Source organism: Triplophysa rosa, linkage group LG24, assembly GCF_024868665.1.
Source record: "Triplophysa rosa linkage group LG24, Trosa_1v2, whole genome shotgun sequence".
In the NCBI taxonomy this organism is placed as follows: Eukaryota; Metazoa; Chordata; class Actinopteri; order Cypriniformes; family Nemacheilidae; genus Triplophysa; species Triplophysa rosa.
The window spans coordinates 2111051-2133809 of NC_079913.1; the positions used below are offsets into that span (position 1 = coordinate 2111051).

The window sequence follows — 22759 nt, forward strand, 5'->3', positions numbered from 1 at the left end:
TCTTTCCGCTCTTCTCTCCTCTCCTCGCTCTCTCTTCGCTCTCTCTCTCTCGCTCTCTCTCTCTCTCTCTCTCTCGCTCTCTCTCTCGCTCTCTCTCTCTCTCTCTCGCTCTCTCTCTCTCTCTCTCTCATTTGAATATGGAGGAGGGCTCAAGGTGTTTCCTGTTCTTCTGTGTCAGAGCACCAAGACCTTCTGCGCCTCATATTCTTTCACATACTTTGTGTAAACTAACACTCTAACACCACACCAATGTTTTTATATCTTTATTTTGTCTCTTTTTATAGCCATGTACAGTAGTTATATGGTTTAGACCATTTAGCAATGACATTTTATTTATAATGGTTGTGTTTAGGTACTGTCACTTTATTTAAGATGCCAGATAAAAATTAATGTTTATAAAAATGAATGATATTATCTGTAGTTTTTAGTAGTGTGGCTGTAGTTGAACATTCATCAGAGTCGCTTCTCGAACAATGCTGTCAGAAGTGTTGCAGAACAAAACTAACCAGCGACAACGGCATAAGCAGAAGAGAGAGGGAGGGAATGATGTGGGGAGAAAAACACTGGAATGAGAATAATTAGGAGTCGGGAAAAGGGTGAAGAGAGGGACAGTTTAGAAACGGGAGAGAGGGAGGAGCTAAAGCTGCTGTGATTGACGGTTGCACTATAATGGTAGGGAGAGAAACGGAAAAGGAGGGAGGGTGAAAAAATTGGATGGGAAAAGGCCGGATTTGGCCGTTTGGAGTAGCTACAGCTGCAGAAAGAGAAACATACTGAAATACACTTTGTGCTGGGAATCAAAATGTCGTTTTCAATCTATTTTTTAAGAAGTAACGTTACAAACGTTAGAAAACTTTGTAAATAAACTTTTTAGTTTGTTTTTGCAAATAAAAATGTGGCTGTGGGGAATCAGTCTGTTTAATATAGACAGAATCTTCCGTTACGTCAGTTTTCGTCACATGCAATTTCTTTGGAAAGATAACGGAGATAAAAGCGAGCAAAGAGAAAAACATCACGTGGCGATGCAAAATGTACAAAAAATGACAGATGCCATCTACCTCGACTGAGGCTTTTTAAGGTTTTTTCGTGACTTTCTTGAACATCTACTTTATTCTGCTGATGTATGAAAGTACCCATAAAATACATTTATACAATGCTTCCTTGCATTTCAGAATAAATCAGAATTGGTCAATTCCTTACGATTCCCATTAGTAGTTGTTATTATTGAGAAAAGAGAAATTCTGCCATGGTTCACAATAGACTGTTCAAGAGGTTATCATCAGTATGGTTAAGTTACGTCGGTGTCCAAACGTCTATAGCATCACAGGGCCGAGATTAATGACAACAGCTCTATATCTCCTGGGTGGGCCCTCTTTCTCAACTATGTAGTCCGCAGTATATTTAGTGAGACTCTTTCTGCTCGACTGACTGAGTGGACATCCTGTGTTAAAATCCTATCCTCGCTCGCTCTCTCTCCCCCACAATTTCCATTTTAAGTGGTATTATGAAAACAAACTTCTGATCTGTTTGATGTCGGGCTGAGAAAAGAATGGCTGTAAACGTCTTGCATATGGGAATGCGTGATTTTTTTGTGTGTGAAAAGGTTAACCAAATACACACAGCTGCTGTGGAATCCAGACGTTCAGAACCATATTCCGTAATATGCACCATGCCGTGTAGAGGGAATATTTCGTGAGTTTGTGTAAGATTCATGCGTGAGACTAAAGGAGAGATATGGTATATTTTTCAGGGTCACGCTCTCAGGACTGAAGCATGGATGATGATTTCGAACGGCGCCGGGAGCTCAGGAGACAGAAGCGCGAGGAGATGCGTCTAGAGGCAGAGAGGTAACGTTTTGAACACTCTTGCATATACTATTCAGATTCACAAATATTTTGGACTGTAATAAAGGCCTTGTGTGCTACAGTTTTACAATTTTAAATGCGTGAGCCCTTTAAATTTGATGGATTCTGATTGGCTGTCAGTGTTTTTCATTAATCAGGTGTCGTTATTGTTACAATTGTTGCAGTTATTATTGTTACACTATTCAGTCTTTAAAACTTTATAATTATCTTCATAGTTATCGTTCTTGGTGTAAACCTTAAAGGGACAGTACACCCAAAAATAAAAATGCGGTCAACGTTTACTCGCCCTCGAGTTGTTCCAAATCTGTATAAATGTCTTTTTTCTGGTAAACACAGAGAAAGATATTTGGAAGAATGTTGGAAAGCAAACAGTTCTGCGACACCTTTGACTACCAGTGTTAATTTTTCTACCATGGTTGTCAAACCTCGAGGGTGAGTAAATCATGACAGAATTTTCATTTTTGGGTGAACTGTCCCTTTAAGATTATCAAAATAATGTAATAGCACAAAATAATTTTTGGAAAAGATTATTCCTCTAGCAAAGATATGGTATTGACAAGTCAGTTTGTCAGAAAAATATGCTGTGTTGTGGGATACTGAAGTTGTATATACTGTAGATACGGTTTTGTTGCCTGATGTCTGATTTTATCACCCTCTTTGTCGTCTGTGCGATGATGGAATTCACTATTAAAAGCAGGAATACAATATTAAACGTTCAAGGATTGACACATTTGCGAGGCTTTTGACCATTTAAGGAAATGTGACACTCCCATAAACACTGGAACCGCTGATCCAAAGATCCATTTTGCATCGGAGCGCACTGACTTCCTTTGAGCTCTGTGCATTTTGCTAACAGCTGTTTCATGCAAATTTATGGCCCGTCAAAAAGAATTATGGGTAATGACTTATAAACATGCAACTATAGCTTATTACCTTGGTGGTTCGATGGTCTGGTTTACGCTGGTTTAAATGGTTTCCCAGTCTGGCCTGTTCACAAGTGCCCAAAGCTTCTGTACAATCAGGAAAACATTTTTTTTGTTAATTTTCCCTAGCTGGGTTAGCGTAATATAAATCTAGTTTTTTATTTCTATCATCACAGGCTCTAAAATTTGGCCATTTTTACAAAGTACATAATGTGCGAACCGAGTGTCAGGTTCACGTCTACTACAACCTTCCTGTTTCCTCAAAGCATGTGTCCATAAAACGCTTTGACATCTTTTAAGATATATGGGATATATAATCGCAGGGTGGAAGACGGATGCTTATGAATGATGCATCGATTAGAACCCATTATATTTTACAGCACGTCATAAAACAAATGCGGTTTTTGGCTATACGTTGTAAACCTCTGTAAGGGTGGAACTGTGTGCCTCATGCCAAGTATTGCATTTGGCCGCAAGCTACGTATGCAACAAAAGATTAGAAATGCAACTCGTTCAACTTGACTCCTGTGTTTATGTTCTTGTGGAGTCGTTTCAATTTGGCCTGCTCCTCTCAGGCCGCTCGTGTGATTGATAAAAGATTAAATCGTGCTATTAAATTGCTTCCATTTTGCAAAGATGCTGTAACAATCAATATTTACTCTTTGCCCGTAATTGACCTAGTCAAAAGCACATGTCGCTGGCCCAGTCCATTCGGCCGCCATCCCAATGCGACCGTGAAACGTAGCGCAGGCACGCTTGTCGGGTAGGAGCGATAAACGCTGTCGTCCTGCCAAATAGCTGTACGTTAAAAGTGTTTACTCGCGAAGATTTGAGGTGCTCCACTTCCCTTCTGTATCTACTGAGTGAGAACAGGGCGGGCAGATGTTGGCACGGCTCTGACGTGGAAAGAAAGTCTGATAACACGCGTGCATGAGGCTTGGCATTGCATTTCTATCAGGCGATGATGGCTTGACGTGCGCCAGCTCTTTCCTCTGAAAGATGTGCCAACATTTGAATGGGTAGAAATGACAGGAGTAAAAAGGAAGGAATATGTGCGTGCGAGCGAGCGAGAGATATTTGGTTCTGATGAAGTGTGAAAGAGCTTTTAGGTGGTGTCATGGACCGTACAGATCTGATACCTCTGATATGATTTGCTGCCTCCTTTATGTTTTATAGGTATAGTTTTTTGGGATAGTTCACCCATTTTGTCATCATTTTCTTATGTCATTGAAAACCTCAATGACTCTTTCTCTAGTGGAACACTAAAGACATTTTGAGAAATGGCTCTGTGATTTTGTGTTTCATACATTGGAAGTCAATGGGGTCTCATGTTGTTTGGTTACCAAGGTTCTTCAAAATATCTTTTGTGCTCTGCTGAAGAAAGAAAGTCATACAGGTTTGGAAAGACATGATGTTTCTTGTCTTGGCAAGCATGTAAAATAATATAAAGACTAATAGCTATAAAAACCAGTTAGCCCCCTACAGGATTCACTGAAGGTCTCCCATCCAGGTATTGGCCAGACTCAACACTGCTTAGCTTCAGTGGGAAACCAGGCTGCACGGAGATCAGAAATCTGTTTTGCATTTAGTTAGCTCTGAAGAGTTCATGTCTTTACACAGACAAACTTACACGTGCATAAACGCACACACACACCCCGTGTGACTGTAGTGGCCTTTCTAGATAAGTCACTACTTCACATGCACACACGGGAATGTTTTGACTGCTGGCTCGGTGAGGAATGCTCTGAGTGATGATTACCAAAACCTGCCGTTTCTATCCAGCTCTGCGCTTATTGGTTAATATCTCTAGCACTTATAGTTAAGACCGTTTTTTATATAGGGTCTTGTTCTGCTCTGTCGAGCGGTGGCCATCTTGGCATCACACATCTGCGCTGTTCCCATGAGAGGCCAGGAAGATCTGAGGAAATAACACCCATGCTCTCTCTCTCTCTCTCTCTCTCTCTCTCTCTCTCTCTCTCTCTCTCTCTCTCTCTCTCTCTCTCTCTCTCTCTTCTCTCTCTCTTCGTCTCTCTCTCTCTCTCCTCTCTCCTCCTCTCTCTCTCGATCTCTCTCCTCTCCTCTCCTCTCTCTCTCTCTCTCTCTCTCTCTCTCTCTCCTCTCCCTCTCTCTCTCTCTCGCCTCTCTCGCTCTCTCCTCTCGCTCTCTCTCGCCTCTCTCTCCCTCTCTCTCGCTCTCTCTCTCTTTCAGCTTCGCTCTCTCCTCCAGCTCTCGCTCTCTCGCTCTCTCGCTCTCTCGCCTCTCTCTCTCTCGCTCTCTCCTCTCTCGCTCTCCGCTCTCTTCGCTCTCTCCTCTCTCTCGCTCTCTCTCTTACTCGCTCTCTCCCCTCTCTCTCGCGCTCTCACTCTCTTCTCCTCACTCTCTCTCTCTCTCTCCCTCTCTCCTCTCTCTTGCTCTCTCTCTCTCTCTCTCTCTCTCTCTCTCTCTCTCTCTCTCTCTCTCTCTCTCTCTCTCTCTCTCTCTCTCTCGCTCTCTCTCGCTCTCTCTCGCTCTCTCTCTCGCTCTCTCGCTAGGAAATAGACAAAAACGAGACAATTGTTAACAGATATATAGGCGAATAAGACTTGAAAAATTGTCACACCCAACCACTAGGTTTAAATTATCCCGTGCCGGATTGTTTCAACCGAAAATGCTTAATTTTCTCATTTTTTAATAAATACGTATGAAGTTAAAGAAATATCTGAAAAGAGCTTTCCATGTAATCTCATTGATGTCTTGGAGAAACGAGCAAACTTTACAGACATCTCATTTGTGATGTTTCTATCGTACGGACAGGTGAACGGCGGGAGCATTTGGACAGATCTGGGAAGTTGAAGAGAAGTGTGGGGTTAAGATGAAGATAGTGAAGCGAGCGTGGGAACAAAACAGTTATTTGGCAGAATCTCTCTCTCTCTCCATCTGTTCTTATTCGTTCTCCAAACTCTAGTGTAGTGTCTGCGAGTGCTCTCTTGTGCTTTGGTCCCGTGCACCATGTTTTCATTGACATTTATTAAATGTTTGGACGAAATGAAAATCGCTGGGATACGTCCGGCGTTACAGTCTGGATGTTTGTCAGCTGGATTTGTCGTAATCCGCTCTGCGTTTTGTCATCTGTGTTATTATTGCGTGAGCGAATTAGCTGCAACATTAACTCTATCAGTGTAATTTCCCACACTGTAACCATGGCTTTATTTATAGAGTTTATGAATGCAATAAAATGTGTTGCTCGCTGCGTAGCGCTAACTGCACACGCTATAAAACAATTAATGTTACGCTCGCCTGTGAGACGTGCTCCATATGGAAACTTGTTTGGCTGGGGTCTGGATTTAAGTCATGGCTACAGGTATTAAAAACGCCAGGAGGTGGGATGCTGTTACAGCATTGCCTTTAAAGTGGAGATTCTAAATCCCTATAAATGTTTTTTCTATTTTTGTAGAAATACTTTTTTATGGTTATGGAGCAGAATGTAAAGGCAAAATTAAGGCAGAATCGCCAATCCACCTTGTGAATTTTGATGTCTCGCATCACAAGACCTTGAATTGTCCTTAATCATTCGATTTTAAATGTGCTATAAATAACAAGGTTCGTCCATAGTCCTAAAAGACGTTGCAGGAACGCTTTCACAACCTTTACACAACCCTTCAGAGCAATCCCAATATCACTTTCTGAAAGTCATTTCAGCCTGTTTAAAATAAATTGTTGCATTTTAATATTTTAAACGCATTGTTTTTTGATCCTGTCATAATGTAACGCTGTTGAAATTGAAGTCGTGCGGTACAAACTATTAGACCAGCAACAAATCTACAGCTTGTGTGTGAGCGCAGTGAAGCGCTGTGTCACACATGAAGAGGGTGTGCACAGAGAACTCTCGAGGGTAATAATGAAAAGTGAAAATAGTCAAGAAAATATATTGACTTTGAAAATTGGATTTGTAAAGACAGAGTAAAAGATCAGATTCTGCAAGCGCTCCAGAATTCTCTATATATCACATCACTCTCCCCAAGGTTTTGCATGGGCGTTCAACACATTCCTGATCGCAGTACATACAGGAAAATCTGCTTCTCTCTGATCTCACGTACAGCTTCACAACAAGTTCGCTGTGTCTGCGTCATATTTCAAAAGAAATTATATTGTGCCAAATTAACCAGGATTAACAACTACGTACATTTCCTCGCCCTGTTCTCATTATCGTAACGCATCTGGATGTTTTACTGTTGAGTTTGTGATTCTCATTGTTCTCAATGATGATTCTTGTTAGAAAATGAGACTCTAATGAGAACAATAACATTGAAGTCATCTTGGCAATCTGCATCAAACAGTTTCTATAATAAATCAATATTTGTTGCGAATTTAGTTTATCATAGTTGGTGGCGGGAAGGGATGCTCAATTGCTGCAAAGATTTTTGTATCATATGGATATATTTTATGTTCTTAAAGTGTAAATACGTCAAGTGTGAAAAGTGAACGGAGCTTCAGCAGGAGACACTTGGAGAATCTCAGAAAATGTGTCGGAAAGATCTGGAAACCTTAAGTTACTCACAAGTCGTGTAGACTGAACGTCAAGGGCCTTCATCATCTGCCAAACCTCACACACGCACACACACACACACACACACACACACACACACAATCACACACAGACAGACACAACCGCACACAGCTGACAGGCAGGGAAAGTTCATCTCCAGCAGTAGCAGCTGTGACGATGAAAAACATCCCGTCTGCCAGAGTGACATGAGCCCTGAGTCTTGCCGTCTCCTGCGGAGTAACAGCGTGTGTCTGTGTTTTCAGGATGGCGAACCGAAGGAGCGAGGAGGATGAGGAGGAGGCCGCCCGTGAGCGCCGGAGGAGAGCACGACAGGAGAGACTCCGCAGTAAAGAGAGCGAGGATGTGCCGTACCAGCCTGACAAAACGGAGCTCAACAACAGCCACAGGTGACGCACACAATCTGTTAGATGTCTGTTGTAGACCGCTGAACGTGATTTTATTTGAACATGTTTCTAATATAATAGTGGTTTTGAGGTTATTGGCACCGATATACTATTATTAGTACCAACTTGAAGAAAAATGTGCGAGAACTTCTTTAGTATTGATATTTGACACTCCAGCTGGCATGGCCAGTTTGTTCAAAACCTGATCAGCGTTATCACAACGTGAATGTTTTCAAAGTACATCATCTGTGCTTCACAGGAAGTGACATCATCTGACCTCGTTTAGGCGTTTATGTAAAAAAAAGTAATTTCTTCACCCTCATGTGACTTAAAACCTGTATGCGGACGCTTTCTTCTGTGGAACACAAAGGAGATATTTAGAGAAATGTCTCTGTGGTTTTGTGTCCATACAATGGAAGTCAGTGGGCGACAGGGTTGTTTTGGCTACAAACATTCTTTGAAATATCTTCTTTTGTGTTCTTCAGAAGTGAAATGATTAAAGATCTTTCATGTGTGTATCTGTGTTTCATAGTGTGAATGTGAAACTCTTGAATTTTCATAACGCCTTTACAGTATACAGTATAATGCTCAAAACTATCACACCCGCTTTCACATCAGAGACTAAACCTTGGTGGGAGTCGTGCGTCTTCCTCTGGTGGGCGGCGCTGATGAATAACTTCCTGTATCGGGTCATGGTAGCGGAAGCTCTGGACAGACACTGAGTCTTTGTGCTGTGAATGGACACTGAAGACGGACAGACAAGAGCAGAATTGTTCCTGATGTGTGAGCAGACACAGCTCCATCTATTGTCAAATGAGCTGATGTAGAGTAAACGTTTGCCAAGCGGTGCCGTCAGACTATATTAACCTTCAGTGTCAGGCGCATGGCAGATGGGCTGAGCGTCCAACGTCCTAGTGCCCACTGGTTATGAAGTCCTATCACTGTCGGGCGAAACCTCCCTTTTTTATTTCATAAATCATTACTATTGTTCGACCTTCAGGTTTGTTTGTGAGTTTTTATGTTTGTTTCTTGTTATTTATTGGTGCAAATGTTTGAAGTCACCATGAAATCAAAATTAATTTATTCTTTTTATTCATGTAATATTGCAGTGTTTATTATAGATCGTTTTTTTATTCATGCGCCCTCATAATCTTTAATCGAAATCAGAAGCTACATCTCTACATGACGTATGTCTCGGCCTGAGGGCCAGGCTTCTACCTTCCAACAGTCCAATAAATTCCCAAAGATTAAAATCAAGTCATTTTTCCTCATTCAAGAAGCCGTTTCACTCAAACACGAATCGTAATTTGGAAGAAAACACTATCGCAGCTTCCGCTTCGTGTCGACTTTAACCCTTGAAAAATATTTAAAACGGCCTATCATCTTTGACAATACAGTGTATAATCATTTAAAAATTATATTATTTTAGTTTCTTATAAGTAGAGGTTTTGGAGATTCTGCAGTGCAGCGACATTTTGATGGATTGTCTCTTGTGGAGCTTGAACCAACAGCCTATCGATTACCAGCCCGGATCTTTGACCTCTTAGCCAACTCACATTTCAGTTTTTTTTGCATACTGTATATATATATATGTGTGTGTGTGTGTGTGTGTGCGTGCGTGCGTGCGTGCGTGCGTGCGTGCGTGCGTGCGTGCGTGCGTGCGTGCGTGCGTGCGTGCGTGCGTGCGTGTGTGCGTGTGTGCGTGTGTGTGTGTGTGTGAATTTAGGTATTTTACCTATTATTTTATTGTGAGTTTTTAGTTGTGAGTTCTATTGTTTTTGTTGATCTGGTTTGGTGACCCTAAAGTTGACCACAGCAGCGGAAAAACAATTTCCATCAGTATCAAACTTCCCATTTAGTGCACCATCATGTCTGCTAGATGTTTTTAACTTCTTCTGTTCTCTTTTCTCCCAGCGTGACAGTGACCGAGACCGTGTCCTCCTCCGTGGTGACCTCCAGCCGACCGGAAGACGAGGACGAGGAGGAGCAGGCCCTGCAGGAGCGTCTGGCAAAGAGAGAGGAGCGCAGGCAGAGGAGAATGATGGAGGCGCTGGACAGACAGAGAGAGATAGAGAGCCAAACCTCTCACTACGGTCTGGAGGAGAGCGGCGGCGGCCTGCAGCATGGGCGGAGCTATGAGGCTGAGGAGGAGGTGAACAGCAAGGAGGCGGAGAAAGAGGAGGACATTCCTAGAGAGGAAAGAGAGGAGGTCGTAGTGGAAAAGCCTCGGAGGTCTTACCTGAGGGGACAGGTGTGTTCACGTTTTTTTTTTATAGTTAATAAACGCAAATCCTCAGCACTAAACAGAGATTATGTCATTTAACTTTGTTCACATGTAGGAATCCGTCGAGGAAACTTCTAAACTAGCTGATGAGGTATAGTAAGGAGATGGGAGAAGGGCTTCTTTTCCTCTTTCGACACATTAAAGCATGCGACTGCATTCCATTTCTAGGGCGAGCAGAGCGGCTTGCCTTCTTATTCCCGAGAAAATGAGGTGATTTTAAATGAAGTGGCAGATGATTCTGCGGTTGTTTTGGAGACGGAGTCAGAAAATGGCACTGCGGATGTACGGGAGGAAAAGAGAGAGGTTGAGAGAGAGGGGTTGACGGAGAATGGATTGGATGAGGCGAGAGAGGCCGAAAGCTTTGAGAAAGAAGAGACGGAGCTTGCTGAGAATGATGAGGTTTTGGTAAGAGGCTGAAATTGTGCACGGGACTGTGTAAGGATGGATGGTTTGGATTTGGGGTGAAAAATAAAAACAACCGATCATTCTTAAAGGCCCTGTGGAATTAAAATCAATCGTTTGTTTATTTACAAGAACAACTCAAGGCAATGAATAAAGTCAATGTGTGACAGAAACGTTTTTAAAGAAAGGCACATGTTTCTGTTTTAAAGGGAAATTTGACAACGTGGGAAATAAAATTGCAATCATGAAACCATTTCATAGTGTCTTTAAAAGTTTTGGATACAGTCGTTTCATACTTTTCTTATTTAAAAATACAGGCGTGTAATATGTTCACCCCAAAATCTTAAATGTATCCAGGCATGGGTTTGAGCACAGCGTGTTGTGGTTTCACCAGCGTTTTTCGTCTGACTGCAGAAAATTTCACATGAAAGCAATGACGGGATGCCGATCTGATCTGTGGTTACACATTGTGTGTCACTGCCTGCTGCACAACCGTGTGGAGCTGATGTTGTGTGTTTGTGCATGTGGGACGGTCGGTCATTCTCAGGAAACCTGTGATTTCTTGTATGTTGGTTGCTGCCCTGGTTCTTTGGGATTTGGTCAAATTCTAGCAGTGTTCAGATCAAATCAAATATAAGAGGTTTTCCTGAAATGTTCTCGCACCGTTTCCTGTGAATGACACATGAATACTCCTCGCTCTTTCTTTTTATTATGTATCCACGGAGTGAGCCAGTCGCACCCAGCAGTTCCTTTATTGAACATTATGTTCTTCCAAAACCATTTCTATTGCGCACATTCTCTCTCTCTCACACACACACGCATGTACAGCACATCACTCAGTTGTTTTTATGTGTGTGTAGATGGAGGATGAAGACGTGATGAGGAAGAACAAACAGCCAAATGGAGCGATGTGTGATGAGAGCCCTCCCAAACACAAGAAAGCAGAGAGGACCTTCAGGTCAGTGCCGATGTAAATGCTTAATAATTGTGTTGAGATTGTCCAGGCTTTCTTATTCCAAACAATTTGGAGATTTCCTTATCAGAGGGTGAATCTGAAAATCACAGTGTGAGAATGTGCAGGAAGTTGTTAAAACGGCGTGAGAACAAATCGTCTGTTTGGGGAGAACGTTGGACTGAACAAAATAGTTTCACACAACTTTGTTTGCCTGTTTGTAACATGTTTTAGAAAATGTGGAGGATGTATGAGTGATTCTTGATGCCCAACAAACTAATAAACAATATAATAATAAATTTGGCAATAATAAATATATACAGGGAGAGGGAGGTAAATCTGTTAAGAAATTAAATTGATATATATACATTTAATTAATAAACAAACAAATAGATAGATAGATAGATAGATAGATAGATAGATAGATAGATAGATAGATAGATAGATAGATAGATAGATAGATAGATAGATAGATAGATAGATAGATTATTAATAGATATAGATTATTAATAAATAAAGAACTTAAATTGATACATACAGTATATACATTTAATTAATAAACAAACAAACAAATGAATTGATAGATAGATAGATAGATAGATAGATAGATAGATAGATTATTAATAAAGAACTTAAATTGATACATACAGTATATACATTTAATTAATAAACAAACAAATTACTTAATAAAATAATATATATATATATGTGTATGATTTTTTTATTACAATCTATTTTTGGTTTGTTTTATAATCAATAAATAATTACTATATGATATTTATATATTTTAATCTATATAAAGCATTGATTCATTAAAGACAGGTGATTTTAAGTGTAGCAGTAGATCATCTTTATAAATATAAGGAGAATAAAATGCATAAAATGAAATGTTTGTGTTAAAAACATCTGTATTTTTCCAAGTGAAAATGTTGTTTTTTTCCAAAACAAACAAAGCCACAAGACCTGTTTTGTCTCAAATGTAATTGCCAAACGCGAGTTCATCTATTGACATCTAGAAAACAGGGCAAAGTTTTGTGAAGTATATGCTCGTGGTCACCTGATCCCAGAGTCCTACGGGCTTTGCTCAGCTGTAACCGGAGACCGTGTCACCTTAGACAGTAGCGTGCTGATTCACCAACATTCTGTGTGAATAGCTTATGTTCTCCTTACACGCAAACATCACATATATGACCCTCTTAACCTTTCCCTAAACAAAGGCATTCTGGCATGCGCTTTGTTTGTTTGTTTGTGCGCGTGACAGCCGAGGCAGCCTGCGTTCTACCGAGGCACCCGAGACGGATGAGGCGGACGGCGAGGACGCTCGCCTGGAGGCCGAGAGAAAGCTGGAGGAGCTGAAGAGGAGGCGAGATGAGATGGAGAGCGAGGAGTTCGAGAAGATGAGGCAGAAGCAGCAGGAGGCCGAAGTGGAGCTGGAGGAGCTGAAGAGGAAGAGGGAGGAGAGGAGGAAGGTGCTGGAAGAGGAGGAGCGGAGGAGGAAGCAGGAGGAGGCCGAGAGGAAAGCCAAAGACGAGGTGTGTTTGATGAGTGTCAGTGAACCGTTTCCTGGTAAATGTTTCACTGGCTAAATGGCGTTTTTTTCTTGTGGTGATCTGTTCACATTTCTATCTGTGCTCGTGCTCTTCACTACGTCTAAACCTTTTTGGACTTAAAGGATACAGGCTTCCAAAGGTGTCCATTTAACAGTAATGTGATATTGGTCACCGCCCTCAAGAAAACCCGTGGCCATGGTGTCGGTGATCCGCCACACACACATACCTTCTGTGTATTCACAATCACGAAACGCTGTCATAATTCATCTGCATTCACATGACGTATATTTACAGACCTCCACGACAGCACGCGGCGTGAATTTGACACGAGTTTCATAGCCCCGTGAGAGAAACACGGCCACAGGTCCTGCGCTCAGCATTGTAATGCAAATGCGCTCCTTGTTGCTAATGAAAAGAGGCAGTAAATGAAAAAGGACTAATTGGAGATTAGAGACCCCCGCTCCGATGCCGGCGGGCCGTGCCAAAAAAAACCCCGTCGTAAATAAAAAGGCTTCTTTGTGAATCCCCAGCTGCTGAGGAAGGCGGGCGGCTGCCGGTTCACTAATGTTATGCATCCACGGAGTGACATAGAGAGATACGGTCTAGATTGTGTCGTTTATTTTTCACATTATTATCCTTGTTTATTGAAGGAAGGACATTGTCTTATATTGTCTGGGACACGCAGATCCCAAATCGGTCCGTGTGCGATTGCCTTCACGCCTGTGGTTTGGTTGATGCTGTTTACAGTAAGCGAGTCGGTGTGATGGTGACCGTTTGTTTTGTCCTGCAGGAGGAGAAGAGACGCATGAAGGAGGAGATCGAGAAGCGGAGAGCCGAGGCGGCCGAGAGGAGGCAGAAGGTGGAGGATTCGGTGGACGGAGAGGCCAAGAAGCCTTTCAAATGCGTCAGCCCCAGAGGATCATCGCTGAAGGTTAGAAACGGAGCTGTCAATCAACCCCGCCATCAGCTGACTCATGGGAACGCCGAGAACTCGTGATGAAGCAGTTATCTGCATTATCTCTTGAACGTAACAAGGAGAACAATGTGATGACTGTGCATTTGTGAAGTTTAAAACGACAAATAACAACGTTTTCGCCAAAATGCCATACGTTTAATTGAGCAATTGATGATGATTCTGAAAGTTAAAATAACAGTTCAGTCTTTGACATCTGTATTCGCTAGTAAGTTATAAAGAATAAGTAAGAATACATAAATACATACATAAATACATAAAGCTATAAAAAATTTGTGAAAATATTTTTTTAAATAGTTTAGAAACCTTGACATCATACGTTTCGTTTGTTGTTTATATCATGATATTTAAATCAATACATGTCAAGCAATTTGTTTTTTAAACAATTTATTAAGAAGTCTTGAAAAACAACACCTTTTGTTTAATTAAATATAATGAATAAAAAGAAAAAGTATTAATTAATATAAATAATAAATATGAATTGTAAACAACAATGAATCGCATCGCATAAACATTAAACACAGGTGCCGAACAACCAATAGGCCATGGCTTTAATGGACCTCGTATAAATTTATTTAAGTGACATTTAATGTTAAATATTGTGGTTCGACAGAAACTGTGGTTACCATAATAAGGTTTTCATAAAAAAAGTGAGATCTTTTGTGGGTATATCTAAACTTTCACTTTATACTCCATATACAGATGATTCATGCGCAGATGTGCTTTGTCATCTTGTACACTGTATGTATTGCATGTCGTGTGGTGTTTTTGACGATTTACATCATTGCGTTAATTTTGTTGCATTTTGCCTAACGTGATGACGTTAATCTCCTTCCTAAATGATTCTCTTATCTTTGCATGCTTTGAATAGCAGTTTCCCGCTGTCAGACGACTCTTTCCTCCGGAATCCGCACAAACACAAAATGGCGTGGTGGTGTTTTTGCGAGATAAAGGCGAGCTTCTCTCTTCGAGACGTGACCTCTGGGGGGACGCAGGAAGACCATTAGACTAATAGGATTACTGTAACTGCATTCTAACACGGCCCGTTTCAAACGCGCCTGAGAATGGGGAATTTCCTGCTGAGGTCTTTTTTAGGAACTCTACATTTGGTTGAGGGGGGAAGTGGACTTTCTTTTGCCGATAGCTTTGGGGCGTGTATGTGTTTGTCCTCATGATTTTGCTTGTTGCTTCACGGGAACACGTCCCTCCCCCCAGCCCCGTCATCATATGTCATAAACACGGGCCGCGGTTCCCATAGAGGGGGGGCCGTCGAGGGTCCTTGCTTTTCCTGGCCCTGTGACAGTTGCATACTGAAAGGAACAGGCTAGTCTTGTGCCCATCAGAATAGCCGTCCCGACAGACAACTCGCATCTGTGTGTGTGTGTGTGTGTGTGTGTGTGTGTGTGTGTGTGTGTGTGTGTGTGTGTTCCACATGACCGAAGCGGTGACCTTTCTTAAATCTGTTCATTGCATGATGTCTCTTCACAGATCGGTGAAAGAGCAGAGTTCCTCAACAGATCAGCACAGAGAAGGTGAATGCTTGTTCTTTTATTCCCTTATTCCTTTTTTTTCTTCATTTGGCATCTTAGGTTTTCCAAAAACGTGACACGTCTTGCCACAATGGCCCCAAAAAGTTATAGATGTAGGTGCATTACAACATAAAATATCAAACCAAGTAGCATTGTTTATAAAAGATTCATGCTAAACAAACATTTTTACAACAAGAAATGTGCTAGATGTGTAAATGATGGCAATATTTTTAGAAGTTACTTTATGTCCTTAGTTAATTTAATAAACTACGCCTGTCATTACTTTGACACCTGTGTGAACTTTATACAATACCTCCACCTTTTATGCATCCATCAAAGTTAAAACAGAAGTTCAGAAAACCAAAATACATTACTTTAATTGAAGCAAATGATAAAGAAATGATCTGTATTTGCAGGTCATTTGGACCCACGTAAAGCCGTAAAATTGAATGTTAAAATATTTGACACGTTTACTTTATCCCACCAGCAACCTTGACATATGTTTACAATCTGTCATTTAAATCACGATATTCATATCAAACAGTAAAGAAAAATATGCCTTTTTGCAAAACAATATGCTAAAAAAGGAAAGTCGTGGGTGAAAAACAACATTTTTTATTTTTTTAAACAACGCGTTTATCTTGAATAAATAATACATAAATATAATGATTAATTATATATAATGATATAAAATAAATTGAGAAAATGTATACATCCACTTTTTATGCATCCATCAAAGTTATTGCAAAAGTTAAGAAAACATTATTTGTTTGTCGTTTCCTATGCACTGAGAAAAAACATGTTTTTATTTTCAGGGTCCTATCTTAATTATCTAGACAAATTGATTCATATTGATTTGTAATGTCATGTTTGATTCATATGTATCATAAATACCAGCATGGATTTACCTGTGTCTTTGTGTGTGTGTGTGTGTGTGTGTGTGTGTCAGCTCGGTGAAGGCGTCTCACACTCCTGTGGTGTCTAAGATTGATAACAGATTAGAGCAGTACACCACCGCAGTGCAGGTGAGTCCTTGTAACATTATCTTCTTTCCAAACGTCTCTCAAATTCAAGCGAAAGATAAATCGCAGACTAAATACAGGATACCTGAATAGAGCATTGCATCGTCTCTGCTTTGCTCTCTTTGAATACGTGCTTGTGTAGACTAGACTAGAATTAAACCATATCGATGTTAAGATCTCCAGTAATTTGTGTTTCCGAAATTACAGAACTGGAACGAATTATTCCCTCTCTTTTGCGTTCTCTGTTCAGAGCAACCAAGAGGTGAAATCTCCCCGATCAGCTGCCATAGATCTTCCTATGGTGACGGACGGTATCCGTAACATTAAGAGCATGTGGGAGAAGGGGAATGTCTTCGCCTCTGGCGGGGGCCCGGCATCCACCAACAAGGTTTGGAACGTTCATTCCTCGCGGTGGGCGGAGGAGGGAAACCCCTCTTCCTCTAGGATCGTTTCCTGTCAAACCTTGAATGCTGAACTTTGACCTTAAAGGGAGTGTTCTCTCCCGCCCTGTACAGGATGCAGCTGTGATAAAAGTGGGCGTGGCTGGGCGGATCAACGATTGGTTGAACAAAACACCAGAGACGGGCAAGACATCAGGAGGAAGACCCGCGGTAAGCCCTCGCACCTGTGTGTCCTGTTTGAGTCAAGTCTGCACATCGAGTCGTAACGTGTTGTCTGGCGCCATCTAGTGCAAGTGCCAATGACCCAAAATAAAACCGCAAATTGCTAAAAAATAAATTTGATGTTTGACATAAAGGTTTTGAGTTGAATATTAATATTTAGAACATGGCTTCCTGTCTATTACAGCATGCCAGAAGTCCTTCATCTCTGAATGGTTGTTTTAAAATGGTCTCTTGTGGTCGAACGGGAATGTATGAATGGATGCTAAAAATATATTTAAAAAGTACCAAGCTTAATATGTGTACAGTCTGAACGGTCCAATTCCCAATGTATTGGTTTAGCGTTGGACCCTTGCTATGGAAACCCCTGAGGTCGTGGGAAGTCACTGCGCTTTCTCGAATGATGTCATACGTTTGTGTAGTCATGAATCATGTCACACACAGTTCAGAGTATCGAGCATATGATCACAAGAACTACCGACCACTGTCTGCAAAATCAGAGAAGCCCGTCATAAATTCATGAATGTTTTGATGTATTCATAGACTTTGAGTAGCGTTATTTATGCTCGTTATAGTCTATATGTTAACATTTCATTTGCCTGTCAGTCAGAAGTAGTTGTTATAGTTGAATTTGCAATCTTTTCGATTTTACCTCGCGGTGAAAATGTGATGCTGCGTTCATTTATGGTTAATGTTTCTTATCCTGGGGTAGTTTTGCTCTGGGTTAGCTGTTACACCTCATTTAACATAACACAGACAGACCTTTGACCTGTCGTTTAAGTGCAAAACCCAAACCAACTCGTGTGTGCAGGCCGGTGAACAATATTCACCCTGCTATTCTTAAAACAATAAAACTATTAGTATAAATAGCAAAATTTTGTTTGTTGGTCTATTTAGTCAAACTAGTCTTGCACTTTTTTTATTAGATGGATAAATCATCTTTATCTGTTCTTTAATTATCATAAACATAACAAATCGCTGCTGTCCTTCTGAAACATCGTATCTCCATATTTTGTGATTTTTATTTTTTTATCATAATCATTATTTTCATTAAACATTTTTGTTTGCATCTCACCATTGAAAAGTCTTCAAATGTGCTTGTTAAGAGTGTTTTCTACTTTTCTTGAAAAACTGTGAATTTCAGAAGGTTTCAGAAGGACAGCATCGATATGTGATAGTGTTTATTAAATTAATACAACATATAAAACGATAGTTTATGGTCTGATATGAAGTGATGAAATGTTTTCCTCTCTCTTGACCTTTTTCCTTCTTTCTCCTATACATTTAGATTTTTTTTGCTTCTCGGTACGTCCGTCTTCTTTTCCCCCGGGGCTTCTTCCTTCTCCCTTTCTTCTGCTCTTTCTCGCTCTGCCTCAGATAAGGTATGCTATTCACACATCTCTACCCTCCGAGCATGCTACTCTCTGCCGTGTGTCCCTCCTCGTGGATTAACGTGTGTGTGTATTTGTGTGACGCGAGTTCAGTAGTTCAGGGCCGTCCGGTGTGTGATATTACACCCTCTTCTCCCTCCTGCAGGACCTGAAGCCCGGTGACGTGACCAGCAAGCGCAATCTATGGGAAAACAAAGGTTCCTCTGCTACTAAGGTAACCGAATTCTTTCCAATCGGCCGACTCTCTCAGTTATTTATTTCTATCCAGAGCGTTTTTCATGTCCCTGGAGTATGAATTTATAAAGCACTTATTTGTGCAAATAACAGGCTGTGGTTATTTTGAGAATCTCGCAGACATTCCTTTTGACCAACTTTGGAGACGATTAAAGTCATAATTGTATTCCCTCCAAAAAAGTCTAACAAACACGTTGAATGACAGTCGGACAGTACCATTGCCATAACGTTGCCTGTGTTTTTATTTTAAGACTTGCTAATTGTCTACAGATCTGACCAACGTGAGGAGGTAAATGTTGCTTCATCACAAAGGAATGGCCGTGTTTGATCCACGCTTTTTGCATTTATCACCAGGCAGTTTAAGACCTCATTCTTGCACACTGCCACGAGAACAGGAAGTTGTTAGCAGGAAGGAGGAAGTACCTCTTACTCTGCTAATGGGGTATATGCACACGGGTCGATGACGTACTTCCGCTAAAATTTGAACGTTTTCATACTAAACACATCGTTATCACTTGTTGGAAAATTCCCTTAGTGCTATGAGAGCGGAAGTGACCTAGCTGGCTGAGATTTTAGCGGAAGTACGTCATCGTCCCGTGTGCATATACCCCATTGACTCTTTGCTAAGCTCTGACCCCTTTCTAAGCTCCACCCCCTTGGTAAACTCCACCCCCGGGGTTATTGCTCACTCCAAACACAGAACGTCCATAGAGTTGCATTGAACTTGGGCATAAGCATGTTTGACAATATGGCACATGGCAACGGTGGCCAAGGTAGCATAGCAAAGGGTCAGTTTCACCTTCTCTCTTTCTCACTCTCTCCCATCACCCCTTCACCAAGGACTCTGTCTGTTGTGAGTTTCTATTTTAATGCTGGCGTGGACGTTGCACACGGAACCAGTTTACCAAACATGGCCCACAATGCAACTCACGAAACCAATTCTAATTCTAATGGTACCGGGCCCAGATCAAACACACGTTTAGAGTTGGTGCCTCTCTCTTTGGCTGTGGCGGAGGTGCGGGGCACGATCGAATCTACTTCTGGACCGTCACTGGAGTGTCAAGACCAGGCCAAGGCCGTGGTTAACCACACACTGCAGTTTTGGCCAGATGCCTTTGAAGGCTGGTGGACGGTGACGTATGAAGCCTAATGAAGGGAAATCTGCGGTCGTAACCGCATCGATGTTACCCAAACCAGCAGAGCTATTTGGTGAGGGCTGGAAAGAATGAAGGGCTTTGTATGTCAATTTGGAGGAGGAGTGCTATGTGAAAGCCACGCTAAGCATATTTGTGTTATTGTACACGCGGCATGACGGCCACAAGAACTTTTGCTGATGGGTTTGGAGCACATGTGCACAAAATAAGAGCGTGGTTGTTAAAAAGGAAATTTTATGTTAATGTTATTCTGTGTTTCTCTTTGCATCTCTGTTTGCTTTTCTAGCCGAGCAGAGAAGAGACCAAATCCGTCACCAACGGTAAGTGATGGTAACCTGTCTTTAGTTGAACAAAATTGTTATTATTTATTCATTTTCTAATGTAAATGAAGTAATATACTATATACTTAGCATGGTATGAGGCACAGTTTAAGTGTATCCAAATGAGGTCAAAATAAAGTCCTGCTGTGAAGGGCAGGTGTCAACATCGATTGCGTCAATGCTTAATATATAGGCATCCGCATTCGCTTTGTGCTTGTGGTTCAGCCAGAGAGCGCTGCCAATGATAAAGCATCGCCGCAGGCTCTTTGTTTCCTGGGCACTGTGTTTTAAAATGCCTCTTTGGCATTGTGTTCTATTTTGATAGCAGACCATTTGTTCCTCTAGATGGGGGACGCTGTGGCCTTCAAGCATAGCTAACGTTTTTTGGGTAATGGGCAACGGGTCATTTTCTGAGCATGCCTTGAATGGCCACACACACACGCGCGCGCGCGCACACACACACACACACAACTGTGGGTTATGGGCGTCTGATTAGCACGCTCATGTGTTATACGGAGATGAACATCTACGTTTGTTTTAAGTCATAAACAAATATTGGTGACAATTGACTCTGATTCATGCTTAGTGTGCCATGAATACACACTTTAAGTGCACAAACATTTTAATAAGTGCCAATTCTCTTAGAAAATTTTCCTTAAAATAAAAAAAATGATTTACCTTTAGCTAATGTTTAGCATTAGACAAAATGGTACATTTGTAACTTGCTTTGCATTAAAGCGTCTGCTAACTGAATAAATGTAAATGTAATCTAGTTACTGAATGTTTTATTTACATTTACAAGGCAACACAGAAACACTGACCTTCAAAACCTACAGTGAAACACTGTTGAACTTAAAAACCAGAAGCACTTCCCATTTTATTTTTGTAACTTTTTTTATCTTACGAATATCTTTAAGATTCAATTATATACGTTTCACATTTCAATTTGGTTGTAAATGGTCTGTTTGTTGTATTCTGTGAAAAACAACTGAAACGGGAAGTTCTTCTGGGCCAGTGTTGGTCCAACATTGTTTACATTTTCCGTATTAAAAAAGTCTATAAGATGTTTCTTTACATTATAACATTAATACCTCAACATTACAATCTAGCATACATTCGTGACATAATTTTGTGACTTCTTTTTCTTTACAGGAATGGGCCATTAACCCTTCAAAGATCCAAGAGAGGCAGGGACCAAGAGAATGCACAACATTCCTTTTTGAAACTTTTTATAAACTTAATAATACCAAAAAAAACGCACGCATTTTATACTGCCCAGGAATATCTATGTGAGTTGATACAGTATAAAAGAGAGAGAAAAGTATATATTTGTTCACTTTTCACAGTCCAGCGTCTTGCACCATAATGTCTTTATTGTCGTGCTTTTGCACAGAACTTCCTATGAGATGAAATTTAGGCTGTGAAAATTCAGCATGAATTTTATTGTTTAGATTTTACCATATAAATATAGTATATATATAGCAGCCAGCTCTAAACATTCCAATATTCCTTGTGTGGAAGAACAAGGCGTAACATTCCAAAATAGTTTTTTGTCTTTTAGTCACCCTTTTCACCTAATTTATAACTAAAGCGAAGCTTCGCGTCACATTTCGTATTCGCCCGTTTCAGACAGAATATGAGCACCCGTAGAGTAGCTGTATTTTGTACGTTTTAAATGGTCTTAATAATATATGTTAGCACATAGTGTACGTTTTTGTAATTTACTTAATATTTTACTGCTCGATACATGATGGTGTCTTCGCTTCCGCTCTCGATATTTTATCATATCAAAGCAACTTTAAAATCAGCAAAGAACATTACCATTATCATTATTACATTATCTTATGCTTTTTTACTCTTTGATACACTGTTCTAAAGATGTTTGTGATCATCTTTCTAAGTGTTAATGTTAGTGTTAACAGTTTAACTGTTTTTTAGAACTCTGAACAAAGGGAATGTGCACTTTGGCCTAAATCAACAATATTTGACTTACTAAATTTGCATTGATGCACCGTCAACTAAGACTTTGGTTACTTATCCCACCCCTGTTGGAAAACCCAGTTTGGGCCAGTATGGTTTGACATGTTTTATGTTGGTTTTTGCTGGTTTGCATGTTTGTTACTGGTCATGCTGGTTTTCAGCAGGAATTTGTGTCTGAAGGTCAAAGCAAAAAAGCCTTTTTAAAGTGGGTAAATAAGCCCAATTCATGATCAATTTTTGTATGGTCTATACTACATTTTTGCTACAGTTCTGCATTTTACTATGACTTCTGTAGTGCTAGTTTGCAAAGCATTGTTTGTTATTTGTTAGTAAATGTTGTCATTCAAACATTTCGCATGTATCTGACACCTTTGTCAGACAAAGAATATTCAGTTCTGCCGACGCAATGTTTAAATATTCTTTATTTCTGACAATCATGTTTGTTTCGTCTTCCTAGCACGTATTGTTTCATATTAGCGCTATGCAAGTCGCACCTCCTTTAATTACAGTAACCTTGTTAAAACTATCACTAATTGTAGCCGACGTTTTCCTACAAAGCAAATGTTTGAACGATATATCACGTCTCAGCAACCACAATAAAGAGATCTATGAAAACCCTGTGATGCCTCTG

The 22759-nt window shown here is 40.7% G+C and overlaps 1 protein-coding gene across 7 annotated transcripts in view; it reads left to right on the forward strand.

Annotated features, from left to right (window-relative positions):
* Positions 1–22748, forward strand: part of cald1a (caldesmon 1a) — a 38358-nt gene extending 15610 nt beyond the window's left edge. The window contains exons 2-18 of one of the 7 annotated variants that reach the window (XR_008961967.1): positions 1751–1847; positions 7577–7720; positions 9632–9968; positions 10057–10092; positions 10170–10406; positions 11264–11361; positions 12617–12887; positions 13696–13836; positions 15367–15410; positions 16357–16432; positions 16680–16817; positions 16945–17040; positions 18338–18431; positions 18586–18654; positions 18926–18963; positions 20115–20148; positions 21301–22748. Coding sequence is in view for 4 of the 7 variants with exons in the window: in XM_057324512.1 (XP_057180495.1) it covers positions 1774–1847; positions 7577–7720; positions 9632–9968; positions 10057–10092; positions 10170–10406; positions 11264–11361; positions 12617–12887; positions 13696–13836; positions 15367–15410; positions 16357–16432; positions 16680–16817; positions 16945–17040; positions 18586–18654; positions 20115–20148; positions 21301–21314 (1809 nt within the window). In the remaining 3 variants the exon portion in view is untranslated. Of the gene's footprint in view, positions 1–1750; positions 1848–7576; positions 7721–9631; positions 9969–10056; positions 10093–10169; positions 10407–11263; positions 11362–12616; positions 12888–13695; positions 13837–15366; positions 15411–16356; positions 16433–16679; positions 16818–16944; positions 17041–18337; positions 18432–18585; positions 18655–18925; positions 18964–20114; positions 20149–21300 lie in introns of those variants that run through there. The other 6 variants (XR_008961969.1, XM_057324513.1, XR_008961968.1 and 3 more) reach the window with 6 other exon arrangements.
* Positions 22749–22759: the final 11 nt, after the last annotated feature.